Genomic DNA, 25,443 nt, shown 5'->3' with positions numbered 1-25,443 from the left:
TAGCACCAAAAGAACCCATTTCATCATCTCCACGCTCCATATAAAACATGAATAATAAAGATATATATATATATTTTTGAAAAAAAATCAAGCGCGCTTCATTAATTCACCATGGCTAGAGCTACCTCTTCATCCATGTTGCGGTTAATGAAGTAGGAAAGAGCTCCGTATCACCGCTGGTGGGGTGAAATCGTAATCCCAGGGGGCTTGAAGTTTACTGGAGGAGGGATTGTGTCTGTAAAAAATAATCAAAGAGAGAATTAGCTATAATAAAATATGTGAATTATTTTTTAACTTTTCGAAAAGTTACGTTCATATGGCTAGAGCTACCTCTTCCACACGGTTGTTTAGACTCAATAGTCAAAATCAATGCCGTTTAGCTTTAAAACTAAATCGTAGAATTTCAAATTTTATACAATGTATTTTACAAGAAAATAGCGAATCTCTAAACTATCCATTTCCTTCTCCTCTCAAGATCACCAATGTTTTCGCCTCATCATGAATTTGGATCATCTCCACTACAAACAATATAGTGGAGAGACCACTACTTTTAATCTCAAACACTGATTATCTTGTGGACGGTTGTGGTACAATCTAAATTTAACACTCATCATTCATTCGTGTATTGCACTTATTCCTAATTTGCACTCAAAGAAAAAATCGCAGCCACCCATTATTAGATAATTAATGGTGGTCATTATATAGTGATCCCTCCACTATTTTTTTTGGTAGTAGAGAGGATCTAAATCCATCAAAGAGCGGTCATTGTTAAAGCTAGAATTCCTTCAACCGAAAGATAAAAATAGTGAAACCCACACTATAAACTTTTTGTTGACAATTGCCATGGGACCCCACATATATATATTAGTTGTAGTACAAAAATAAGGCTAAATACCCATATTGGTATTTTAATTCAACCCCATTTGACAACAAGGTATTTTAATTAGAAAATTCGGCGATAAGACATTTTAATTGAATAAAATTACCATTTAGGTCATTTTTCTCGTCGGCGGCCACTTTTCCGGCGAGAACTCATCACGTGCGTTGCACGTGAGGGCTTAATCTGTGTTTAAGATGCTGATGTGGCTCTGTTTTCTGACGTGGCAGGGAGTGTTTAAGATGCTGATGTGGCTCTGTTTTCTGACGTGGCAGGGAGAATAAAAGAGGGATCGAATTGGGGAAATTTGGGAATTAGGGTTTATGACATCGGGCCATTGGAAGAGAAGAAACTATGTCATCAGCATCAAGTTCAAGCTCTCATTCAAGCTCTCGTTCTAAAGCAAGCAGGGTGAGTGGAAAATTGGGATCGCATGTAAGTAATAATCATGGTTTGAATTCTTTGGCAGGTATTAGAAGGTAGAACGAGGAAGCAAGGACGGTTGGCATGAAAATCTGTAAGTGTAGAATGGATTGTGGGTATTATACATCATTTACAAATAAAAATCCTGGGAGAAGGTTTTATAAATGTCAGAATCCTAATGGTGACTGTGGAATGTGGGAATGGTTCGATAGACCTCTCTGCAATGTGTCTTCTATTCTATTTCCTATTCTACGAGATGAAATACTTAACTTGATGAGTGAATTGAAGCTCAGGGATAGGCAGATTCAAAGAGTTGAGGCCGAAGTGAAGGATTGCCATGTTGAAAATGCCAATTTCAGAGACCAGCTCCAGGTTTTATACGATGAGAACGCTTGCTCTTTGGAAGAAATATCAAAATTGAGAGATGAGAGTTTCAGATTAGAAGGTTTGCTTCAATTGGAGAAGAGGAGGAAGATGTTGCTGAAGAGAGGAAGTTTGATATCACTTTTGTTTGTAGTCGTTTTTATTGTGTATTTTTTTGGTTTATGGACATGGATATGTAATGTTTAAGAGCATATTGTATGAACTTATGAATTTAATGAGAAGAAGCATCAGGACATGAAAAATTTGTCACTGTTTATGAGAAAAATTTGTCATGGTATACCCTGTATTCATGTATTATCTTTGTGAGTGAACCTGTCAAATATAGTTTTCCTGTGACAAAGCATACTCACAAGCTTAAGGGAGTTCATGCACAGAAGCTCATAATCACATTGCACAATCAAACGTAAAAACCAGTAACTCCAAGCTTAAGTTCTATATGTACAGAAGCTCATAATCACATTGCCCTGTATTCATGAATTAAGTTCTTGCACAGAAGCTCATAATCACATTGCACAATCAACATACAAACCAAAAGCCAAACTACATTAGTCACTCTTTGACTGTCATGTGTTTGTCATGATTACAATAACCAGCAACAAGTAAAAAGTCATTCAACTACCTCAAGTCTATATATTACCAAAAGCTAAACTATAATTACATATAATTACAACCCATTATTATGTGCACATGAAGCCTGTGTATGCTCCTCTTGGTGTACATCCTGGGTTGAAATTGGAGTTGAATCTTGTATGATTGTTGCTTGAGAGGCACTTGGATCTCTATAAGCTATTTCACCATGATCACCATGCCATAGGCCAAAACCCTCTGGCATAATGACTGCATTATTTCTTCCTTTGCCTCGGCCCCGTCGTATATCACTCCTTCCTCTAGCATTTTGAGATTGAGCTTAGAGAATACATAACAAATTCAGTGCATCAGTAAGAATCTATATGAAAACTTGGTGCACAACAGTATGTATTGTTCATTATCTCTAGCCATTGATCTTTTATTTATGAAAACTTGAGATGATGGAAGAGGGTTAGTTTGACTATGCTCTTCAATGGAAATGTTAGTTCTGGTTTTGCTCCCCTTTGGTCTTCCTCTTTTCTTCCTTCCACTTGTGCCTTCATCAAGAACTTGAGACCCCTTTGGTCTTCCTCTTTTCTTCCTTCCACTTGTGCCTTCATCAAGAACTTGAGATTGATTTTCCTAGAAGTAAATCAATGGAGAAATTAGATCATAGTGTTGCATATGAGATTATTAAAGATATCTAAATAATTGGCATTACAATACCTGTTGATGTGTTGGCCTGGGAGGATTTGTTGCTGCATCAGGACAACTGGGTCTTCTATGCCCTGTTCTGTGACAATTGCTACACTTTTGTATTAATCCCTGCCTTGATGACCTAGAAGGATGCTTGGAACCTTCAGATGAGTCTCTCCTCCTAGCAGTTTTGGGTCTCCTGCCTTGATGACCTAGAAGGATGCTTGGAACCTTCAGATGAGTCTCTCCTCCTAGCAGTTTTGGGTCTCCCCTTTGGCCTGCTAACAATATTTGGGGGAAACACCATTCCCTCTCCCTTTGTATCCCAATAATTACTCCCTTGTAATGGATTCAACATTCCTCCATAGGCAATCAAATAGTTTTCTTGAGAATACATCTCTGATAAGTACATTTCAGGTTTCCTTCTCATAAGTAAAATAGCACTGATTGCTGTAGGCTGTCTAAAAATCACTGCAGATAGCTGATCCTCATCAAACACCGATGATGAAAGTTACACTCTGACGACTTCCAGAAGGTTACAATTTGAAGACTTTCACGCAGACTGATGAAGGTTACAATCTGACGACCTTCGCAACAACTGATGAAAGCTCTAAAAAACAGCCTTCACAATCAACATCGAGAGTTACAATCTGACGACTCTCACATATCAAAGAGCTAAAGCAAAGATTACAAAACGACGATCTTTGCAACGTTCTGACAGAAAGAGACTACAAATCGACGGTCTCTTCAAACCAAGAAGTGGAAGTCCTCCCCACAAACCAGCATCAAGACGCACCATGTTTATAGCCACGAACGCAGCTCAAGCGCAGCCTCCAAAGCTGCCAACGCAGCTTCTATTCGCTGTCAAACGCAGCTCTTAAATCCTGCCAACGCAGCTCAAATCGCTGCCAAACGCAGCTCAAACCGCTGCCAAACGCAGCTCAAACTGCCGCCAAACGCAGCTCAAACCGCCGCCAAATGCAGCTCTAATCGCCGCCAAACGCAGCTCAAATCGCTACCAAACGCAGCTCAAATCGCTGCCAAACGCAGCTCCAATCCGCTGCCAAACACAGTTCAAATCGCTGCCAAACGCAGCTCAGACGTAGATTCCAACGCTGCAAACGCAGCTTCTAATTGCTGCGTCCGAGCTTCCAGACGATGCGTTCAAGCTTCCAGACACTGCGTTTGAATGCGGAATTCACGTCAGAATGTGGAACTGCGTTTGACTCGTTCAAACACGAGCTGTACGGTTTCAAAACCGTTCTCCACGATCTAAGGGGATCATAACTCCACTCAGGAGTGATTTAAGGGGCGGTTACATCCCATTCGCCCCAAAAGAGAATCCTTCATCCTTCGGTTGGAGCTTTTGAGATCGGCAACAAGATCTTCTTCATCCTTGGCTTATAACCGACTTTCGGTTAAATCAACTCTTTCATAGAGTTTTAAACTCGTTCAGAGTTCTCCACAACGTCAAATCGTGAGGAGAAGACTATGTTCCAGTGAAACAAGACGTCGGATCGTCAACGAGAAGCAAACTCGACGCGAGCATTCGAGGGAGGCATCTCATCGCCACCGTGAAGAACCCAGAATTAAACAAAGGAGAGAATCCAGATCATTCTCTTCTCTTTTGTAATCAGGAAATCCAATTGTAACTGAGATTAAAGGAATACAAATCAATTTTCCTTCGTTTCTTTTACTGCAAATTTTCCACAAACAATTGGTTGAGGGGCGGATATAAGAAGTCCACGGATTCAAAGTATCTCAACCAGATCCATGTTCACCAAGAGCCAGTCTTGTCCAATCATGGACTGGGGGTTCCAATTCAAACCTCACGATCTGTGAGTAGTTCTCCTCGAATCTTCACAACAGATTTGAGAGAGTTCATATCGAGAGAAAGACCAATACAACAAGTCATTCGTTTATTCCAATGTGAACGGCTGATTCCTACGGTCCTCTCGGGATGTCAATATATGCGTCCAAACTGTTGGTGTTCAACCAATTAACGGACGTTGCTTTGTCTAACCAACGACGACGTTCGCACAGGAAGAAGTCTCCAGAGACCGAATATCCTGAGGTCACTATCAATGTGATCGGCAGAGGGAAAGCCTCAGGTCCTAGTTCCGATAACTCTGAGACAAGTCGTTCACCGACTATCAGAGAAATCGCTAACGAGTTTGAAGGAGTTTACCGACACACTCGGACGCGAACAGAAGCCATTCTCCCTGTCAACTATCGGAGGTTAGCCAGAGAAACCAATTCCGATGATGAACACTCAGCCATTGCAGAGTCCCAATCATCAAGCTCTTTTGTTGAACATGAGAGCTCCGCCTATATGACAGAAAGCCATGAAGATCTCGCGAAGAGACTTGATGAGCAGGAGGCCATGCTCAAATCTCAGCAAGAGGCCATCAATGAACTCATGGCCCTGTTGACTCAAATTGTCACAGACAAGGCCAAATCTCAGAAGACAGATTCACCACCTAGGCAAGAACTCTCCCGGAGAGGAAAGACGTCTTCGTCCCGACCTCACACAGGCAAAGGGAAGGGAAAAATGGTTGATGACACGGCTTCTGACCAAGAAGCCCACAACCTGGAATCTTCCTCTGATGAAGGAAGAGAGACTGAGAACGAGTATAATCTCCAGTCTGCCAAAATGGAAGAATTGGAAGCCCGCCTCAATGCCATGGCCAACAGAAGCGAGCTCCAAGAAGAGGGAGTTGTCAGACCCTATCCTGCCGAATGGGATGCATCCCCTTATCCTTCAAAATTTGAAGTCCCGACGCTACAAACTTTTGACGGCACGGGATCACCGAACCAACATATCTATCGTTCAGAAAACTACCTGTGGGATGTATCCAAAAGTGGACAGATCTAGAGAGACTCTTCCTGTCAAGATTCTTTGAAGAGGATACGGAAGTCTCCATCCAAACCCTTCTAGCCACTAAGCAAAAGAAGAGGGAGTCCGTCAAAGCCTTCGTCAAGAGGTTCCGAACCATGGCTCTCCGGTGTTCGTCAGGTATGACACAATCTACCCTAGTGGAGACCTGTCGGCACAATTTGCAAACCGACCTCCTAGCCCAAATCGGAGTTACAGAATGTCGTTCTTGGAGACAATTAATCTCTCAAGACGAACAGGCTCAAAAGATTATTGCCAGGATCAAAGCTGAAGAACAAAGTAGGCAGGATTAACCTGAGCAATCGGACCAGGTCCAACCTTCACCTGAGCAATCGAACCAAGCCCAATCTTCTCAGTCAGAAGAAGATACCACGACTATTGAAGCCAATCCTTTCCAGTAGAATGGTGGGTCCAACAACTATCACGTTAACAGTTACCTCTGATAGTCAAACTCGTTAGACAGTGGCTCACTAGGCAATGTGTCACGTCTACCCTTCCCCCTGCACTTGTTCAAGACTGGGGGTTGGTTTATTTGTAGTCCATTGGATTATAAGTAATAAATTTTCTGAGTTGTCATGTTCAATAGAACACCTCTGTCAACCATGAAATCCACCAAAACTATCACGTTAATGATCACCTCTGATAGTCTACCTTCCTCCAAATTCCCCCACCAATCCTCCTCAATAGGATGGCGGGTCCACCAAAACTATCACGTTAACAGTTACCTCTGATAGTCTAGTTCCTCCAAATTCCCCCACCAATCCTCTTCAAGTAGGATGACGGGTCCACCAAAAACTATCACGTTAACCGTCACCTCTGATAGTCATTTTCCTCCAAATTCTCCCACCAATCCTCTTCAAGTAGGATGGCGAGTCCACCAAAACTATCACGTTAACAGTTATCTCTGATAGTCAAACTCATCAGATAATGGCCTACCAGGTGAGGTGCCTCTATTCCGACTTCATGGATAGTGCCCCACTAGGTGATGTGCCTTGTCTACCTCTTTTTATTCCCCTGCTAAGTCTTAATCAAGACTTGGGGGTTGGTTATTTGGAACCACTGGATTAAGAGTAACGAATCTTTCACATCGTCGAGATAACATTACACTTCTACACATTCTTGTCACGTTAACACTACACCTCTGACAAAAATCCACTTATCGACTCTCTCCAATAGAGCGATAGGTTCTCAAAGTTGCCCCAATCGCAACACATTCTGTCACGTTAACACTAAACCTCTGACAAAACCCACTTATCAATCCTCGTTAATAGGATGATAAGTCCACAAAGTTGCTCCAATCGCAACACATTCCTGTTCACGTTAACACTAAACCTCTGACAAAACCCACTTATCAATCCTCGTCAATAGGATGATAAGTCCACAAAGTTGCTCCAATCGCAACACAAATCCTGTCACGTTAACACTAAACCTCTGATAAAATCCACTTATCAATCCTCGTCAATAGGATGATAAGTCCTCAAAGTTGCTCCGATCGCAACATTCTCCTGTCACGTTAATATCACACCTCTGACAAAAACCCACTTATCAATCCTCGTCAATAGGATGATAAGTCCATAAAGTTGCTCCGATCGTAACAAATTCCCGTCACGTTAACACTAAACCTCTGACAAATTCACTTATCAATCCTCGTCAATAGGATGATAAGTCCACAAAGTTGCTCTCATCGCAACACATCTTCCTGTCACGTTAATATCACACCTCTGACAAAATTCACTTATCAATCTTCTTCAATAGGATGATAAGTCCATAAAGTTGCTCCGATCGTAACAAATTCCCGTCATGTTAACACCAAACCTCTGACAAATCAACTTATCAATCCTCTTTAATAGGATGATAAGTCCTCAAAGTTGCTCCAATCGCAACACTTTCCTGTCACGTTAACATCATACCTCTGACAAAATCCACTTATCGACTCTCCCCAATAGAGCGATAGGTCCTCAAAATTGCCCCGATCGCAATATTCTTCCTGTCACGTTAATATCACACCTCTGACAAAATCCACTTATCGACTCTCCCCAATAGAGCGATAGGTCTTCAAAATTTCCCCGGTCGTAATATTCTTCTTGTCACGTTAATATCACACCTCTGACAAAATCAACTTATCGACTCTCGTCAATAGAGCGATAGGTCCTCAAAGTTGCTCCGATCGTAACACTTTCCACTTATCGACTCTCGTCAACAGAGCGATAGGTCCATAAAATACTGTTAGGTTAACATCACACCTCTAACAGTCAAAACCCCCAATGAACTTGTTAATCCTTTTTCAACAAGAATAGCAAGTTGTCATTATAAAATCCCCAACGGATTAAATATTTTCTGGAATTATCCTAGTGATAATAAAGAAAATTTCTGAATTGCACTCTAAGTGAAAATTCATGCCAAGTTAATATTACACCTCTGGCGCTTCCAACTTTCTTTCGGTGTTTCAAGCCACATAGGAAGAAACGACACCAAAAATCCATGCCTTTACGCATGGGGGACTTTATCTCGATCCCTAATTAGAGATAAGCCTACGCCTAACACGCGTTGCCGGTTAGTCGTTTCCCGTGAAAATGACAAAGTCTATGTATTCAAAATCATAGCATCAAGTCTAAGAGGGTTCATTCTCTTAGCACAACGTTACATATGGAACGGACTTAGATAATCCATGCGCTAGCCCGACTCAAACGGTAGTCGAAAGCCTACGTATTCAATATCGTAGCAGGTTGTTATTAATAACGCCAAAATCCATGTTTTACACGCATGGGGGACTTTATCTCGATCCCTAATTAGAGATAAGCCTATGCCTAACACGCGTTGCCGGTTAGTCTTTTCCCGTGAAAATGACAAAGTCTATGTATTCAAAATCATAGCATCAAGACTAAGAGAGTTCATTCTCTTAGCACAACGTTACATGTGGAACGGACCTAGATAATTCACATGCTAGCCCGACTCAAACGGTAGTCGGTAAAGGCTTATCAAATCCGTTGATGGCTGAGGGTTTGCCAAAAATCCTATGCACGTTTGCAGGACCATCAGCTTAATGGATGTGAGCCGAGACTTAAAACAGATGAGCCAAAGACAAGTCTCAAAGACTTAGTCAAAAATGCACGGAAGCCACTTCCATATCTTAAGTCAAAACGTTGAGGTCAGACCCGCGATGCAAAAACCGAACGCCGAGGTCACACCCGTGTTCCAAATTCAAAATGCAGGGGCCACCCCCACAGTCCAGAAGCAGGATTATGGCGCATACCTTCACACAGGTCCTACGTGCCAAATCCCTTCAACCAAGCTACCTTCGAAATCCCAAAGAAAGAACCCAAACGGTTTAATTCGTTTGGGATATCTTTAGCCCAAACGGTTAAAACCGTTTGGGAGTTATGTTAGATTTTTTTTGGCTAAATACCCATATTGGTATTTTAATTCAACCCCATTTCCCAACAAGGTATTTTAATTAGGAAATTCGGCGATAAGACATTTTAATTGAATAAAAGTACCATTTAGGTCCTTTTTCTCGTCGGCGGCCACTTTTCCGGCGAAAACTCATCACGTGCGTTGCACGTGGGGGATTAATATGTGTTTAAGATGCTGATGTGGCTCTCTATTCTGACGTGGCAGGGAGAATAAAAGAGGGATCGAATTAGGGGAAATTGGGAATTAGGGTTTATGACAGCGGGCCATTGGAAGAGAAGAAGCTATGTCATCGGCATCAAGTTCAAGCTCTCATTCAAGCTCTCGATCTAAAGCAAGCAGGGTGAGTGGAAAATTGGGATCGCATGTAAGTAATAATCATGGTTTGAATTCTTTGGCAGGTATTAGAAGGTGGAACGAGGAAGCAAGGACGGTTGGCATGAAAATCTGTAAGTGTAGAATGGATTGTGGGTATTATACATCATTTACAGATGAAAATCCTGGGAGAATGTTTTATAAATGTCAGAATCCTAATGGTGGCTGTGGAATGTGGGAATGGTTCGATAGACCTCTCTGTAATGTGTCTTCTACTCTATTTCCTATTCTACGAGATGAAATACTTAACTTGAGGAGTGAATTGAAGCTCAGGGATAGGCAGATTCAAAGAGTTGAGGCCGAAGTGAAGGATTGCCATGTTGAAAATGCCAATTTCAGAGACCAGCTCCAGGTTTTATACGATGAGAACGCTTGCTCTTTGGAAGAAATATCAAAATTGAGAGATGAGAGTTTCAGATTAGAGGGTTTGCTTCAATTGGAGAAGAGGAGGATGATGTTGTTGAAGAGAGGAAGTTTGATATCACTTTTGTTTGTAGTCGTTTTTATTGTGTATTTTTTTTTGGTTTATGGACATGGATATGTAATGTTTAAGAGCATATTGTATGAACTTATGAATTTAATGAGAAGAAGCATCAGGACATGAAGATCTGTCACTGTTTATGAGAAAAAATTGTCATGGTATACCCTGTATTCATGTATTATCTTTGTGAGTGAACCTGTACAATATAGTTTTCCTGTGACAAAGCATACTCACAAGCTCATAATCACATTGCACAATCAACATACAAACCAAAAGCCAAACTACATTAGTCACTCTTTGACTGTCATGTGTTTGTCATGATTACAATAACCAGCAACAAGTAAAAAGTCATTCAACTACCTCAATTCTATATATTACCAAAAGCTAAACTATAATTACATATAATTACAACCCACTATTATGTGCACATGAAGCCTGTGTATGCTCCTCTTGGTGTACATCCTGGGTTGAAATTGGAGTTGATTCATGTATGATTGTTGCTTGAGAGGCACTTGGGTCTCTATAAGCTACTTCACCATGATCACCATGCCATAGGCCAAAACCCTCTGGCATAATGACTGCATTATTTCTTCCTTTGCCTCGGCCCCGTCGCATATCACTCCTTCCTCTAGCATTTTGAGATTGAGCTTAGAGAATACATAACAAATTCAGTGCATCAGTAAGCATCTATATGAAAACTTGGTGCACAATGAGTATGTATTGTTCATTACCTCTAGCCATTGATCTTTTATTTATGAAAACTTGAGATGGTGGAAGAGTGTTAGTTTGACTATGCTCTTCAATGGAAATGTTAGGTCTAGTTTTGCTCCCCTTTGGTCTTCCTCTTTTCTTCCTTCCACTTGTGCCTTCATCAAGAACTTGAGATTGATTTTCCTAGAAGTAAATCAATGGGTTGGAACTTCTTGGCTCGTCAACAGGATCCTTAGAGCATTTCTGGAGCTTTGGAGATCGGCAACAAGATCTTCTTCATCCTTGGCTTATAACCGACTTTCGGTTAAATCAACTCTTTCATAGAGTTTCAAACTCGTTCAGAGTTCTCCACAACGTCAAATCGTGAGGAGAAGACCACGTTCCAGTGAAATAGGACATCGGATCGTCAACGAGAAGTTGGGTCTCCCCTTTGGCCTTCTAACAATATTTGGGGGTAACACCATTCCCTCTCCCTCTGTATCCCAATAATTACTCCCTTGTACTGGATTTAACATTCCTCCATAGGCAATCAAATAGTTTTCTTGAGAATACATCTCTGATAAGTACATTTCCGTTTCTTTTACTGCAAATTTTCCACAAACAATTGCATGTGTGCATGGTATTCCTGTCAAGTCCCAATTCCTACATGTACATGTCATATTTTTCAAATCTACTGCATGACTTTGCCCTCTATGGATTATCTCAAAATCAGTTTTATTCTCATCACCATTCCAATGGGCACGGCAATGAACTTGCTCCTGATATGCTTCCTCCAACTTCTTATGAATTCTAGGTGCAACTCCCCCCACAAATTTACTCACCAGTTTCTTTTTCTCTTGCATTCTATCCATTATAGAAAATCTAATATCCTCTAGCATGGACACTATAGGTTTATATCTTGCAAGTCATATAAAAGAGTTGAATGTTTCGGCCATGTTGTTGTCTACAACATCACATTTACTGTGGCATTTGAAATGAGACTTACAGAATGTGTTGGGGTCTCTAGCCATGAAGTCTTCATAAGCTTGCTCTGAAATTATCCTTAGCTTGGCAGCTTCAGTTTGAAAAATTGGCATAGAGGTGGCTTTAACACATTTCCAGAATTGACTTTGCAGGACCCTCCCACTATGAATTTTCCTCCAATTAGAATAAATGTGCCTAGCACATTGCCTATGCTCAACTGCTGGCCACACTTCATGTATAGCAGGAACCAATCCCTGAAATGCAAAGTAGGAGGAAAATTTGAGATCATGAAAGCAAACTTTGAGTTAATCACAATGAGTTCATGAAAGAAAAATTTGAAATAAAGATAGCATTGCACAAACCTTTTGTTGGTCTGACACAACTGTCCAACCATTACCATCATTCATGTTTAGATCCACAGTCAATATTCTTAGGAACCATTGCCATGAGTTCCTTGTCTCCCCCTCAACCACTGCCCATGCTATGAGCCACATTTGGTTATTATCATCCCTCCCCACTGCACAAAGTAATTGCCCTCCACAAGCATGTTTCAAAAAACAACCATCAAGACCAAATATTCTTCTACACCCCAAAGTGAAACCCATCTTCAATGCCTCAAAACAAACGTAAAATCTAAGAAATGTTCTTGGTTGTCCTGCCTCTCTCTCAGCTACCTTCAGAACACAAGTAGTACCTACATTTGACCTCATTAGTTCTTTCATGTAAGGTTTTAGCAAGCCATATTGTCTTTGCATTAATCCTTGGACTGCATTTAGAGCTTTCTCCTTCCCCCTCCTACATTTTTTCAATGAGACATTAATTTGTAAATTCTCATAAATGTCAGATACAATGTTAGTTGGCTTCATCTTTGGATCCTTCAGAATTTTATCAAGATAAACATGTGCAATCCAGTTATTAGTTATTAATCTATTTTTAAAAGTCCTGCAGCAAGTATGATCATGATTAATAAATTTTATTTGCCAAACACCAGCCTCATGACAATCTGGACCAGCAGTCATCTGCCAAAAGCAAAGTGAACAACCCATGTGAATCCTCTTAGTGTCATTCTTCATGTACACTAGATCATAGTGCTGTTGAATAGAATAATTTAGAATAGCCTCCTTTAACACACTCCTAGAAGTAAACTTTAACCCTGAAAAAGAAATTAAACACAAATGATTAGTTTTGACAATGATGTATAATTAAGACAACACAATGAAGTAATTATTGCAGTGCATACCTGGCTCAAAATGCACAGCTTTCATATCCACTCTCTCATTGAAATACTTGTAGTTCACTCTTTCTTTTTTTTCTTTTTCATATTGATCTCGGGTGCTTCATGATCACTGTCAAATAATGGTCCCTCATCATTACTGCTTCTTTGATCACTCTGATAGCCTCATTCATAATTTGTCCAAAAACTAGGCCAGTTTTGAGTTTTAGGAATTGTGCCTCTAGAGTTTGGACCTACTACATTCAATCCCACAATATGTGACATATGCGATTCTGCAATATGTGATGGGTTATTACCAGCATCTGTATCATGAATATGGGTGGAACTGGTGTTGACTTCATTAGCTTGTTGTGGTTGTGGTTCAGGTTGTGCTTCATTAACTGTAGGAGGGGGACCATCTACATCATCTACCAATCTTGCCCCAGTATTAAATGCTATTCTACCCTTCTCCTCCTCTAAAATTTTCTTATTTTTTTGCCTTATTTCAAACAACTCATCATCATCACTTCCTACTGGGCTCTTATGACTCTCAATATCTTCAGATTCTGCTGAGTCTATATCTCCACCATCATTCTCATCTACATTCTTATTTGTTTTCATTATTTGCTTTCCCTTTCTTGATCTATTCTTTGCACTAAACTCATCAAAATAATTCCTTATCTTCACCATCATCATCATGCAATGGCTCTGTGGGATCAACCCTGAAATTTTTATCCTCCACTGAGTCATCATCATCATCACTAGAAGATGTTTGTGCAGATTTGTGAGGGGGTGAATTGGAGGGACTGGGCAGTGGTGATTTGGAGGGAATTGACAGTGGTTCAATAGTAGGGTTTGAAACACTCACTTGGCCCTCTTTTACATCTACTCTTTTTTTGGGTGTTAACTTCTTTCTCCTAACCATAGGAATATTTCTTTTAGGAGATGTAGCAACTGAAGTAGGACCTTCTATCACTTCTAATGGCATGTCAACATCGTGATTTGCATAGATTTCTATCACTCTGTGCCTCAATGCATGCTCAATCATTTCTGCAAGATCCTGATCTGAATTTAGAGGCTTTAAACCTCCACTAGCCAGTCCTACACTAGGAATAGAATAATACAACATCCCGACATTGTTATAACCATATTCTGTAACACTAATCTTCAATTGTTCTAATGAAATATCTTCTGCATCACAAAACTCAACATCAACTGAACCACCAATATATGCCACATTACTTCCGAAGTCCAATGACCCCCCATGTCTATATTTAATCATAATTTGCGTAGCCATCTGCATAATTTACGAAAAATGATAATAATTCTATCAAATTCAACCCATTATTTGGAAAAAACCACAACTTTGAAAACCCTAATTCTATCAAATCTAACAAAATATAAGTACATTTTAGGTTTATCTTACATTTAACTCAAACTAAATACGTGATTAACTTATCCTCTTCAAAGCCACCAAAAGATTTCATACGTATAATGAGAATCAAACCTTCGCATTCCTGTCAACCCGTACCAAGTCGTCGTCCTCCGCAAATCACCTAATGCATGCACCGAGGAACACCATCAGTTGAAATCTCTGCAATCTATCGCCTTCAACTGCCTCAACGATGATGGCTCACTCTCTATTTCTCCCTCTCTCGCGCTCAAATTCTGAAAACGAAAGGGAGAATATGTCCTATTTTGGGTGGGAATTGGTTTTTAGAGGGTTATTCTCCTTGCCACGTCAGAAAACAGAGCCACATCAGCATCTTAAACACGGATTAAGCCCCCACGTGCAACGTACGTGATGAGTTCTCACCGGAAAAGTGGCCGCCGACGAGAAAAAGGACCTAAATGGTAATTTTATTCAATTAAAATGTCTTATCGCCGAATTTCCTAATTAAAATACCTTGTTGTCAAATGGGGTTGAATTAGAATACCAATATGAGTATTTAGCCACAAAAATAATAAAGAAATTGTATTATAGTTATCTTTTCCATAGTATTCAAAAATTGAAATACAGTCATACACACGGACACAGGCACACATCAATACATGTACATACACTTGCCACGGATGTTTTTGTGCCCTGCATGGGTGACTTGCTCACAATGCTGAATTATTTATTTATTTATTATAAATCTCATTATTGCTTGTTGCAACGAAGAAGATCAAAGAACAAGTAACAATAATGCCCATCAGTTAGGTTTAACATTCCGCATAATTCAACAAAAACTAGCCACAGGTATATAGTTTCCCTTCAATTATAGTATAAATTTTCTCTCTGAGCCTCTGTATTCACAAGAATGAAAACAAAGCCACAAACTACATCAAACAAACAAAACAAAACCCAGTACTATCCTACGAACTTGGGCTTGAATGCAAAGCAACAAGAGAAGCGTAAGCTCCATCAACCAGCTGCATGAGCTCCTCATGCCTCCCTTGCTCTGCAATAACCCCATTCTTGACCACAGCGATAATATCCGCTCCCTGAATAGTCGACAGCCGGTGAGCAACAACAACGGCAGTCCTCCCCTTCATCACTCTATCAAGAGCTTCTTGCACTACTCTCTCAGACTCAGCATCCAAAGCACTAGTAGCCTCATCAAGAAGAAGTATTCTCGGATTTTTAATGATTGCTCTGGCTATAGCTATTCTTTGTTTTTGCCCTCCTGAGAGCTGAACTCCTCTTTCTCCAACATTTGTATCGTAGCCATGAGGGAGGCTTGATATGAAACGGTGGGCATTTGCTGCTTCAGCAGCAGCGGTTATTTCATCTTCTGTGACTTCGCCTTTTTTTCCATAGGCGATGTTGGATCTTATGGTTCCTCCAAATAGTACTGGTTCTTGGCTCACGAGACCCATTTGTTGTCTGAGCCAATCCAGGTTGAGCTTGTTTATTTCTGTACCGTCTAATAGTATTGTGCCAGAGTCGGGGTCGTAGAATCTCTCGAGGAGGCTGATAACTGTTGATTTTCCACTTCCACTTTCTCCAACGAGCGCAACAGTCTGTTCAAGAAAAAAAAGTTCAAATATAAACTGTCAGAGATGTAACAGATCAGAATTTTCTGAGCACGTAAATGATGTGCATAAATTACAAAGTTTCTGTTGTGATAATTAAATACAAAACCAGAAAAATAGAGAGACAATCACAAACACACAATGTTTACGTGGTTCGATCAAATTGATCTACGTCCACGGCAAGAGAGGAGTTTTACTATATTCAATTTCTCAATGCAACCCACATACAAAATTTTGAGAGGAATCTGGTTTTTGTGTAGCTCTCACACTTCGGTTCTGAAACGCACAGAGAGTTTAAGAGAGAATGAGATCTTACATAAATCCAACAGGGGGACACCTTAATATTACCTCTCTTTACCCGAAGTGACATCAATGACAACGACCTCCCTTTTACAAAATTTCTTCGGCATCAGCCGCAATTGTTGAAAGATCTTTGAGAAGAGAAGTGAGGGTGACTTGACAGCGACCTCCCTCCCCTTTCAAAAAACAAAATAGGCCCTGGTCATTTGGACAAATTCAAGCCAATATCAACAATCTTCACCTTGGATTGAATTTTCAAACATCAAGAAATTGAATATTCATCATGAACACAGCTAACGTGAGAGTTCACTTCATAATAGAACAAGTGAAACTCGACCCCCTCTTGCAAACAATGCTCCAAACGGGGCCATCTAACAAGTGCGAATGCCTCCCAAATTCAAGCAGTGCTTGAACTTGAAGACTGGGATCGGTTTGGTCAACATATCAGCTGGATTGTTTGCAGTACCAATCTTCTTCATCGTGATGTTTCTTTCAGCAGTTGCCTCACGAATAAAATGATATCTGACATCAATATGCTTTGTCCTCTCATGATGTGCTGAGTTTTTGCTTAGATGTATTGCGTTCTGATTGTCGCAAAATACAACTGAACTATCCTCCTGCTAAAGTCCAAGCTCCCTTACGAGATTTCTCAACCAAATGGCCTCTTTTACCGCTTCTGCTGCTACCATGTATTATGCCTCTGTAGTAGACAAACTGCCTCTGTAGTAGACAAAGCAACTGTCGACTGTAGAATTGATCTCTAACTAATAGCTAAGCCAGAAAGAGTAAACAAATAACTATTCAAAGATCTTCTTTTATCGAGATCACCTGTATAGTCAGAATCCATAAAACCTACAATTGAGGTTCCCAAAGTACTGCTATCAAAAACTAAACCCAAATCTGAGATACCCCTGAGATACCGAAGGATCCACTTCACTGTTTCTCAGTGTGCCTTCCCTGGTTGAGTCATATATCTGCTCACTACACTGACTGCCTGGGCAATTTCTGGACGAGTGCAAATCATAGCATACATAATGCTACTTACTGCATTAGAGTATGGAATTCGGGTCATCTCCTTCTTCTTGTTCTCACTTGTAGGTGAATCTGAAGCCGAGAGCCTAAAGTAAGGAGCCAAAGGAGTCGTAACGGGCTTGGCCCTCTTCATATCAAAACGTTCAAGTACCTTTTCAATATAACTCTTTTGTGAGAGATATAATGTTCCAGTTTTCCTGTCCCTCCTGATCTTCATACCTAAGATCTTCTTTGCTGCACCAAGATCTTTCATCTCAAACTCATCACTGAGTTGTTTCCTCAAAATAAGAATCTGCGACATGTTCTTAGCAACAATAAGCATGTCATCGACATATAACAGAAGATAAATAAAAGAATAATCTCCTAGATACATGTAGTACACACAACTATCATAAATACTTCTTGACTACCCATGACTAAGCATAAAATTATCAAACATCTTGTACCACTGTCTGGGAGATTGCTTCAGGCCATACAAAGATTTCTTCAATCTGCAAACTTGATCTTGTCTGGGAGATTGCTTCAGGCCATACAAAGATTTCTTCAATCTGCAAACTTGATCTTCTTTACCTTCTACGAAGTATCCCTCTGGCTAGGCCATACAAAGATTTCTTCAATCTGCAAACTTGATCTTCTTTACCTTCTACGAAGTATCCCTCTGGCTAAGACATGTAGAGTCTCCTCAAGTTCGTCATGTAAAAAAGTAGTCTTCACATCAAGCTGCTCAAGCTTCAGATCAAATAGAGCAACCATGACAAGCAATACACGGATGGACGTATGCTTCACAACCGGAGAAAGCACTTCATCATAGCCAATTCCCTTCTTTTGTCTATAACCCTTAGCTACCAACCGTGCTTTGAATCTAGCATCTTCAATCCCTGGGATCCCTTCTTTCTTCTTGAAAATCCACTTACATCCAATTATCCTTTTACCCTTAGATAATTTCACCAAATCCCAAGTCTAATTCTTATAAAGTGACTCGAGTTCTTTTGTCATAGTCGTAGCCCAACGTCCAGATTCTCCACATGAGACAGCTTCAGTAAAGTTTGATGGCTCTTGAATACACATCTTTTCAGCTGTCGTGAGAACATACGCCACTAATTCAGCATGTGCAAATCCTTGAGGAGGTCTGATCTGTCTCCTCTCTCTGCCAGTGGCTATGGAATAAGGTTCTTCAGTCTCAGCATCATCATCATCTGAGCCTGAATCATGTTTCTCTTCTACAACTGTAGGAGCAATTTTTATAGCCGACTTTTGAGAAGTCTCTCTCTCGAGCTCTACCTGAAGCTTCACCTTGTCCATGGTCTTCTCTACATTTTCTGTAGACTCAACAAAAACCTTTCCATGATCAAGCATATATCTTTCATTAAAAGTAACATCTCTACTAATAATGAATTTAGAAGAATCAGATTCAAGACTCCACAAACGATAGCCTTTAACGTCATCAGCATAACCAATAAATATGCATTTCTTAGCTCTAGGCTCAAGCTTATCCTCTCTAACATGATAGTAAGCGAGACATCCAAATACCTTTAAATTTGAATAGTCATTTGGTTTACCTGACCATATCCCATTTGGAGTCTTGTGTTCAATGACGGTAGAAGGAGACCGGTTCACCAAGTAACAAGTTGTGTTAACAGCTTCAGCCCAAAAGTTTTTATCCAACCCAGAGTTTGAGAGCATACACTTAGCTCTCTCTGTCAACGTTCTATTCATGCGTTCTGCCACCCCGTTTTGGTGAGGAGTGTGTCTGACCGTGCGATGTCGTACGATCCCAAAATTTGAGTAGAACTGATTGAACTCACCACTCCAGAACTCTAGGCCATTATCTGTTCGGAGACGTTTAATCTTCTTTTCAATTTGATTTTCAACAAGTACTTTTCACTTATTGAAAGTTTCGAACACCTCGTTTTTGCGCCTAAGAAAGTAAACCCAAACTTTCCTGAAAAAATCATCAATAAACGTCAGAAAATAAAGAGCACCACCTTTGGATGGAACCTGAGCAGGTCCCCACAAATCTGAATGGATGTAGTCGAGAGTGCCCTTCGTCGTATGTGAGCCAACCGAGAAGCTGACCCGAGTTTGCTTCCCAAACACACAATGCTCACAGAAATCCGATGATGATGTATGATCACCATAGAGTAAACCACGTTTACTCAAAATAGTCATCCCATTCTCACTCATGTAGCCTAAGCGCATGTGTCACAACTGAGTAGTGTCCCTATCAGCATCAGAGGACACACCTGCAGAGCTGTCACCGTACTGCCTTGGAGAACATAAAGACTGTTCACCTTACAACCTTTCATCACAACCAATGAACCCTTAGTAACTCTAAGAGCTCCACTCACCAGTGTAAGAACACCCAATAGAATCCAAAGAACTCAAAGAAATCAGATTTTTCTTTAAGTCCGGGATGTGTCTCACATCTGATAAAGGTCTCACTATCCCATCGTGATACCGGATACGAACTGTACCAATACTAACTGTCTTGCAAACTGTATTGTTGCCCATCAAAACTGATCCACCACTTATAGATCTATAAGTAATGAACCAATCTTTATTTGGACACATATGATAAGACGCACCCATATCCAAGATCCATTCTCTATCGAAACATCCATTAAGGGACAAACTGCAAGAACCGTCTCAGTAACAACGATAGTATCAGCCTTTACCGTATTAGCTGAATCTGAGGTTTCACCACGCTGGTTGTCTTTCTTCTTTAGAGCATAGCATTCTGACTTGTAATGCCCTTTCTTGTGACAGTAGAAACATAGCATTCTGACTTGTAATGCCCTTTCTTGTGACAGTAGAAACACTCCACATGTTTCTTGTTTTGGGCTAATCTGAACTTTGAACGATTTCTGGATTGCCCTTTATCACTCTCTGGTCTTCGTTCTACCTCTGCCTAGCAGACCATCAACCTGCCTATCGGTACCTCTCTCATTCAACTTTGTTCTTAACTCAGCAGAATTCAAAGAGGCCTTCACATCCTCAAGACTTATGGATTCTCTTCCATACAACATAGAGTTAACAAAGTTTTCATAAGAGAGGCAAGGAACACAACACAATGCGAGCCTAGTCTTTATCATCATGCTTTAGATCCAGGTTTTTCATATCCATGATAATTTTATTAAATTCATCAAGGTGTTCCTAAATGGGTGTACTTTCCTTCATCTTTAATGTGTATAGCCGCTGCTTCAGGTATAATCTCGTAGTAAGAGATTTCTTCAAGTAGAGACTTTCGAGCTTTGATCACAACCCAGCTGCCGTTTCCTCATCGGCAACTTCATGAAGCACATTGTCGGGTAGTGACAATTGCAAGGCGCTGTGAGCCTTTTCGTCCATCTCTTCGATCTCGGCACTAGTCATATCTTATGGATATTTCCCATCGATAGTTTTAACTGTGCCGTCACGTCGCAACAAAGCCTTCATCTTTATCCTCCATAGGCCAAAATTGTTCTGGCCATCGAAGATCGACACCGAGAACTTCACAGAAGCCATTGTGGAGGATTGAAAGCTGTCCTAGAACGGAGAAGCTCTGATACCAGTTTGTTGTGATAATTAAACACAAAACCAGAAAAATAGAGAGACAATCACAAACACACAATGCGTGGTTCGATCAAATTGATCTACGTCCACGGCAAGAGAGGAGTTTCACTATATTCAATTTCTCAATACAACCCACATACAAAATTTTGAGAGGACTCTGATTTTTGTGTAGCTCTCACACTTCGGTTCTGAAACGCACAGAGAGTTTAAGAGAGAATGAGATCTCACATAAATCCAACAGGGGGCCACCTTGATATTACCTCTCTTTACCCAAAGTGACATCAATGACAACGACCTCCCTTTCACAAAATTTCTTCGGCATCAGCCGCAATTGTTGAAAGATCTTTGAAAAGAGAAGTGAGGTTGACTTGACAGCGACCTCCCTCCCCTTTCAAAAAACAAAATAGGCCCCGGTCATTTGGACAAATTCAAGCCAATATCAACAGTTTCTTCTCTATCTGGTATGATTTTAACAATGTAATTTGCAAATAAGGGCGTGATAAAAATTATAATGTTCGACTTTCCTTGTTAAGACAATATAAGAAGAAACTTAATCACACTTGCATTCCTCTAGCATGCCAGATGAATTTTCCAAGGTAGACCAGTTTTTTATGGTTATTTAGTAACAAAATAAAAAGCTAGTCTCTTCTTACAAGTAAGGGTAGACTGATGAGACCAACGTGACATACAATTGTAATATCCTCAATAAGAGATTTACACTCTATTTAGTAGATTAGAGACAATATAAACGATCTCTGGACTAAAAGAAATTGTGAGAACTTTGTTTATTTTGGTGTGAATAGATTTTTTCCGAAGGAATCAGTTAATTTCAATCAACTAATCGAGTGCATTATCATGGGGAACGACACAAGTGTACCTTGCCAGATGGAATGCTCAAGATCAAGTCCCTGAAAATCTGCACGGTAGGACGGCTTGGATATTTGAAGCTGACATGCTTGAATTCAATTTCTCCTCTCACATGCGCGAACACTGTTCCCTCATCAATGCTTGAATCAATCTTAGATTTACGATCGATAAGTGCAAAAATTGAAGCAGTTGAGTCCATAGCTTTATTGATGTCTGGACCGAATGCACTTGACTGTGAAATTCCAATCGCTGCCATGGTTAAAGCATAGAATACCTGTCAATGCGAAAGATAAAAAAGAAAACATAAAAAGATTGTGAGACATGATTAGCATCAAGGAAAGGAAATTCGAAAAGTTGGGTACAGTGTCGCCAACCTTAAAAACATCACCAAAAGTTGCAGAACCATTATGTATGAAATGAGCTCCAACATAGAAACATAGAGCATATGCACAGAAGAGACAACAATTTGATAAACCAAAACATCCACCATTTATTAGTCCTTGTCGAACTCCATGGTTCATTGGGCCTTCACATTTCTTTGTGTAAGCAGCAATAACTTTCTGCTCTGCACAAAAAGAAGCAACTGTGCGAATGCTACTAACTGCATCACTGGCCACCTGGCTCGCCTCTTCATACATCACCTGCAGCCAAACTTTCACAAAATTTAACATTTGGTCCAGATATATGTTTATAGGTTGCTGAGAGGACAAAAGATGGTATAAAGAATATACATTACCTTTGCATCTCCACTAAATCCCTTCATTGACATCATCTGAATAAATCCTTGTGAACCCACGAAAGGCAACAGTACTAAGATTATAAGTGACAGTTTCCAATTAGCAATCATGGCGATTAATAGCCCTGATGTAAATGTGGCTATGTTTTGAACCCATAATGACACCAAATCTCCTACCAAGCTTTTCACTGCTATAGCATCTGATGATAGCCTTGCCCCAATTGCTCCACTGGATCAAAACAAATTTTTATTCAACTGAGCTGAAACCTTATCGTGATCTAGACTAATCGGCTCTTCAAATTTATGATCGGCATCGTACATCTTTTTCAAAACACCTTTAAATGTATATAATGAAATTTACACATAATTTGGAGTCTTCTTGTAATACCCCGGAAATATTTACTAGCTTATTTATTTATAAAGTTTCATTAATAGTCAAAAACATTATTAAAATATAATATGATGGAGTAATATGGTTCAATTGTATCTAGTTGATTGCAAATCTTGGGAGTCTAGATATGACATGTCATTATTGGGAGAAATACAGAAAGTTGGGGTGCTATGGAAAGAAACCGTTAGAAAAATTAGGTACAAAGTTAGAAACTCAGCCAGATAAGGCGGATGTTAAATGGATGAGTAACCATCATAGTGGAATATTTTGTTATTATTTGGTACTATTAATTTTCAATAAATGTTCTACTTAAGGGTTAATTAAGATAAATGTTATGCATGACACACTACCCATTAAGGTGTCAAGAAAACAGTCATTCACGTACACTTGGAATTTCACCTCAACGCCATCTACTAGTACTAGTTCTATTTCGAAAAATTAAAAAGAAAAATCGTTAATTCTCTTTCACGACCCTTCTCTCTCCTTCTTTACCCTTCAAGTGGCCGGGTACCCTTCCATGCAAATCTCAAAGTTTATCATCAAGTACCGTACAAATTTCAGCAAATTAAAGTTATGCTAGTTGGAGATTCATTATTAAATGTTAGAAGGAATTTTGGGAAGAAAAGGGACTCATATTAAGGTATGTAACCTGATCCAAAGTTGGTTCGCGTTAGTCACCATTATCCTTACAATAATCCACATAGAAATTGAATTCAATGATGTAAAACTGAAAATGGCTTATTTTTATGTGATAGTAAATGATCTTGGAAGAAATAGGACAAAGATTGGATCTATAATATGATATTGGTTTGAGATGGACTTGTTTGACATCAAAGATTGATGTAGAATAATAACTAATTTTCATAGCGCATCTATGTAAAAACTAATGAAGTCTAAGAAATTTATCTCGAACATGAGAAAAGGATGATATCTGTGTAACTTTCATGCAGTTAGTAAAGCTTCAGAAGAAAGTAATATGATTTGGATCTGAAAGTATAGAAATATCAGTACTAGAATTTATAATTCTGTACACAGGAATTTCAGACCCACCTATAGTAAAACGTTCACAACTTCTTCTTCATAATTCGTATCATGATCTGTTTAAGGCCTTAGAAAGCCAATAGAAATACCTATCCATTGATATATAATTTGTAACCATATAATTTTGTGTGAGATCCTAAAACAGTTATATGAACTGACTGATATGGCAAAATCCTGTACATAGAATTCTGTACACAGCTGTGTTCATTCTCCGACTTTGATGTTGAAGATTAGGAATTTAGCTCAGACACATAGTAGGTAACAACTTCTTGTTTTCTATCATTAGCTTGATTTTCTTATGCAACCTTGTGCGTAAAATGCTCCCAATTGATATTCTGTTCTTGTCGATTGGTGTCATTGGATACTTTCCTTTCAAATGGAAATTGATGTTTAGTTGTACTATTTGTTGATCATGAAATTGATGCTAGTAAAGTTGTTGTTTTCTTTTTATGCTCTATTTCGGTGGACCAGTGCCCCGTGTGAAGTAACACTTCACCGGTGGGTTTATAATTGAAGGCATGCATGAGATATAGTCTCGTGATAGAGAACCAATACCCTGTGTGAAGTAGCACTTCATTGGTGGGTTTATAATTGAAGACATGTGTGTGATGTAGTCCCATGAATGGGAACAACTCAGAATTATAATTGAAGGCATGCGTGTGATATAGTCCCGTGAATGGGAACAACTCAGAATCCTAGAAATAGAGCATGTTTGTCGAGAAATAGAGCATGTTTGTCGATTGATTGGCACTCTTGAGATTTCAATTCTCATATTCGTATATTTTGTACTCCTCTATATTTGATCATTCTGTTGGTGAAAAAATAATTTTCTTTGAATAACCTACTGAGTCTTTCACTCACTATATACACACACACACACACACACACTGACACACACACATACATAAACACACATATACATACATTCATACATACATATATATACATACATACATGCACACACATATACATATACATAAACACACACATATATATACATATATGTGTGTGTGTGTATACATACAAACAAAACACACACACATATATATATATACATATAAATATACATATACACACACATATATACACATATATATACAGATATATGTGTGTGTGTGTGTGTGTGTGTATACACACACACATACATACACACACACACATATATATACATATACACACACACACATACACATATATATACATATATGAGTTGTGTGTATATATATATACATGCATACATACATACATACATACATACATACATATACACTCATATATATATATATATGAGTGTGTGTGTGTGTGTATAATATGTATGTATATGTATGATATTACAGGGAGTCTACCTACATATATATACATACACACACACACATATATACATACATGTATGTATATATCTATACAGACACACACACACATATACGTATATATGTTTATGTGTGTGTGTGCATATGTACACATATGCGCACACACACACATATACACATATATATATATATATATATA

General features: G+C 39.4%; 2 protein-coding genes across 2 annotated transcripts in view; both read right to left on the bottom strand.

Annotated features, from left to right (window-relative positions):
* On the bottom strand, window positions 13,662-17,648 carry LOC109840318 (lipid A export ATP-binding/permease protein MsbA-like). Its single transcript, XM_020408911.1, has 3 exons — window positions 17,298-17,648; window positions 15,410-16,003; window positions 13,662-14,294 (listed from the first exon to the last, which is right to left on the bottom strand). Exons 1-3 carry the CDS (start codon window positions 17,646-17,648, stop codon window positions 13,662-13,664), a joined length of 1,578 nt encoding a protein of 525 aa, XP_020264500.1.
* The window catches only part of LOC109829173 (ABC transporter B family member 11-like), a 13,216-nt gene continuing 9,243 nt past the window's right edge, over window positions 21,471-25,443 (bottom strand). The window contains exons 7-9 of the mRNA XM_020396314.1: window positions 22,503-22,731; window positions 22,141-22,407; window positions 21,471-22,040 (exon numbers count right to left, since the gene is read on the bottom strand). Of these exons, the coding sequence (XP_020251903.1) occupies window positions 21,753-22,040; window positions 22,141-22,407; window positions 22,503-22,731 (784 nt within the window). The 3' untranslated portion in view covers window positions 21,471-21,752. The remainder of the gene's footprint in view (window positions 22,041-22,140; window positions 22,408-22,502; window positions 22,732-25,443) is intronic.

This window comes from Asparagus officinalis, chromosome 1 (assembly GCF_001876935.1).
Source record: "Asparagus officinalis chromosome 1, Aspof.V1, whole genome shotgun sequence".
Taxonomy (NCBI): Eukaryota; Viridiplantae; Streptophyta; class Magnoliopsida; order Asparagales; family Asparagaceae; genus Asparagus; species Asparagus officinalis.
Note: the sequence above shows the minus strand (reverse complement) of the source record. Positions and strands in the feature narration are given on the sequence as shown.

What these genes read in the sequence shown, in the direction of transcription:
- LOC109840318 (XM_020408911.1), bottom strand. Translation starts at nt 17,648, where the DNA reads ATGTCGCAGATTCTTATTTTGAGGAAACAACTCAGTGATGAGTTTGAG. An exon ending in TTGCCCAGGCAGTCAGTGTA is followed by an intron (nt 16,004 to 17,297) that starts GTGAGCAGATAT and finishes TTTCTTGAACAG; the next exon opens with ACTGTTGCGCTCGTTGGAGA. An exon ending in ATGAGGAGCTCATGCAGCTG is followed by an intron (nt 14,295 to 15,409) that starts GTTGATGGAGCT and finishes TAAATTATGCAG; the next exon opens with ATGGCTACGCAAATTATGAT.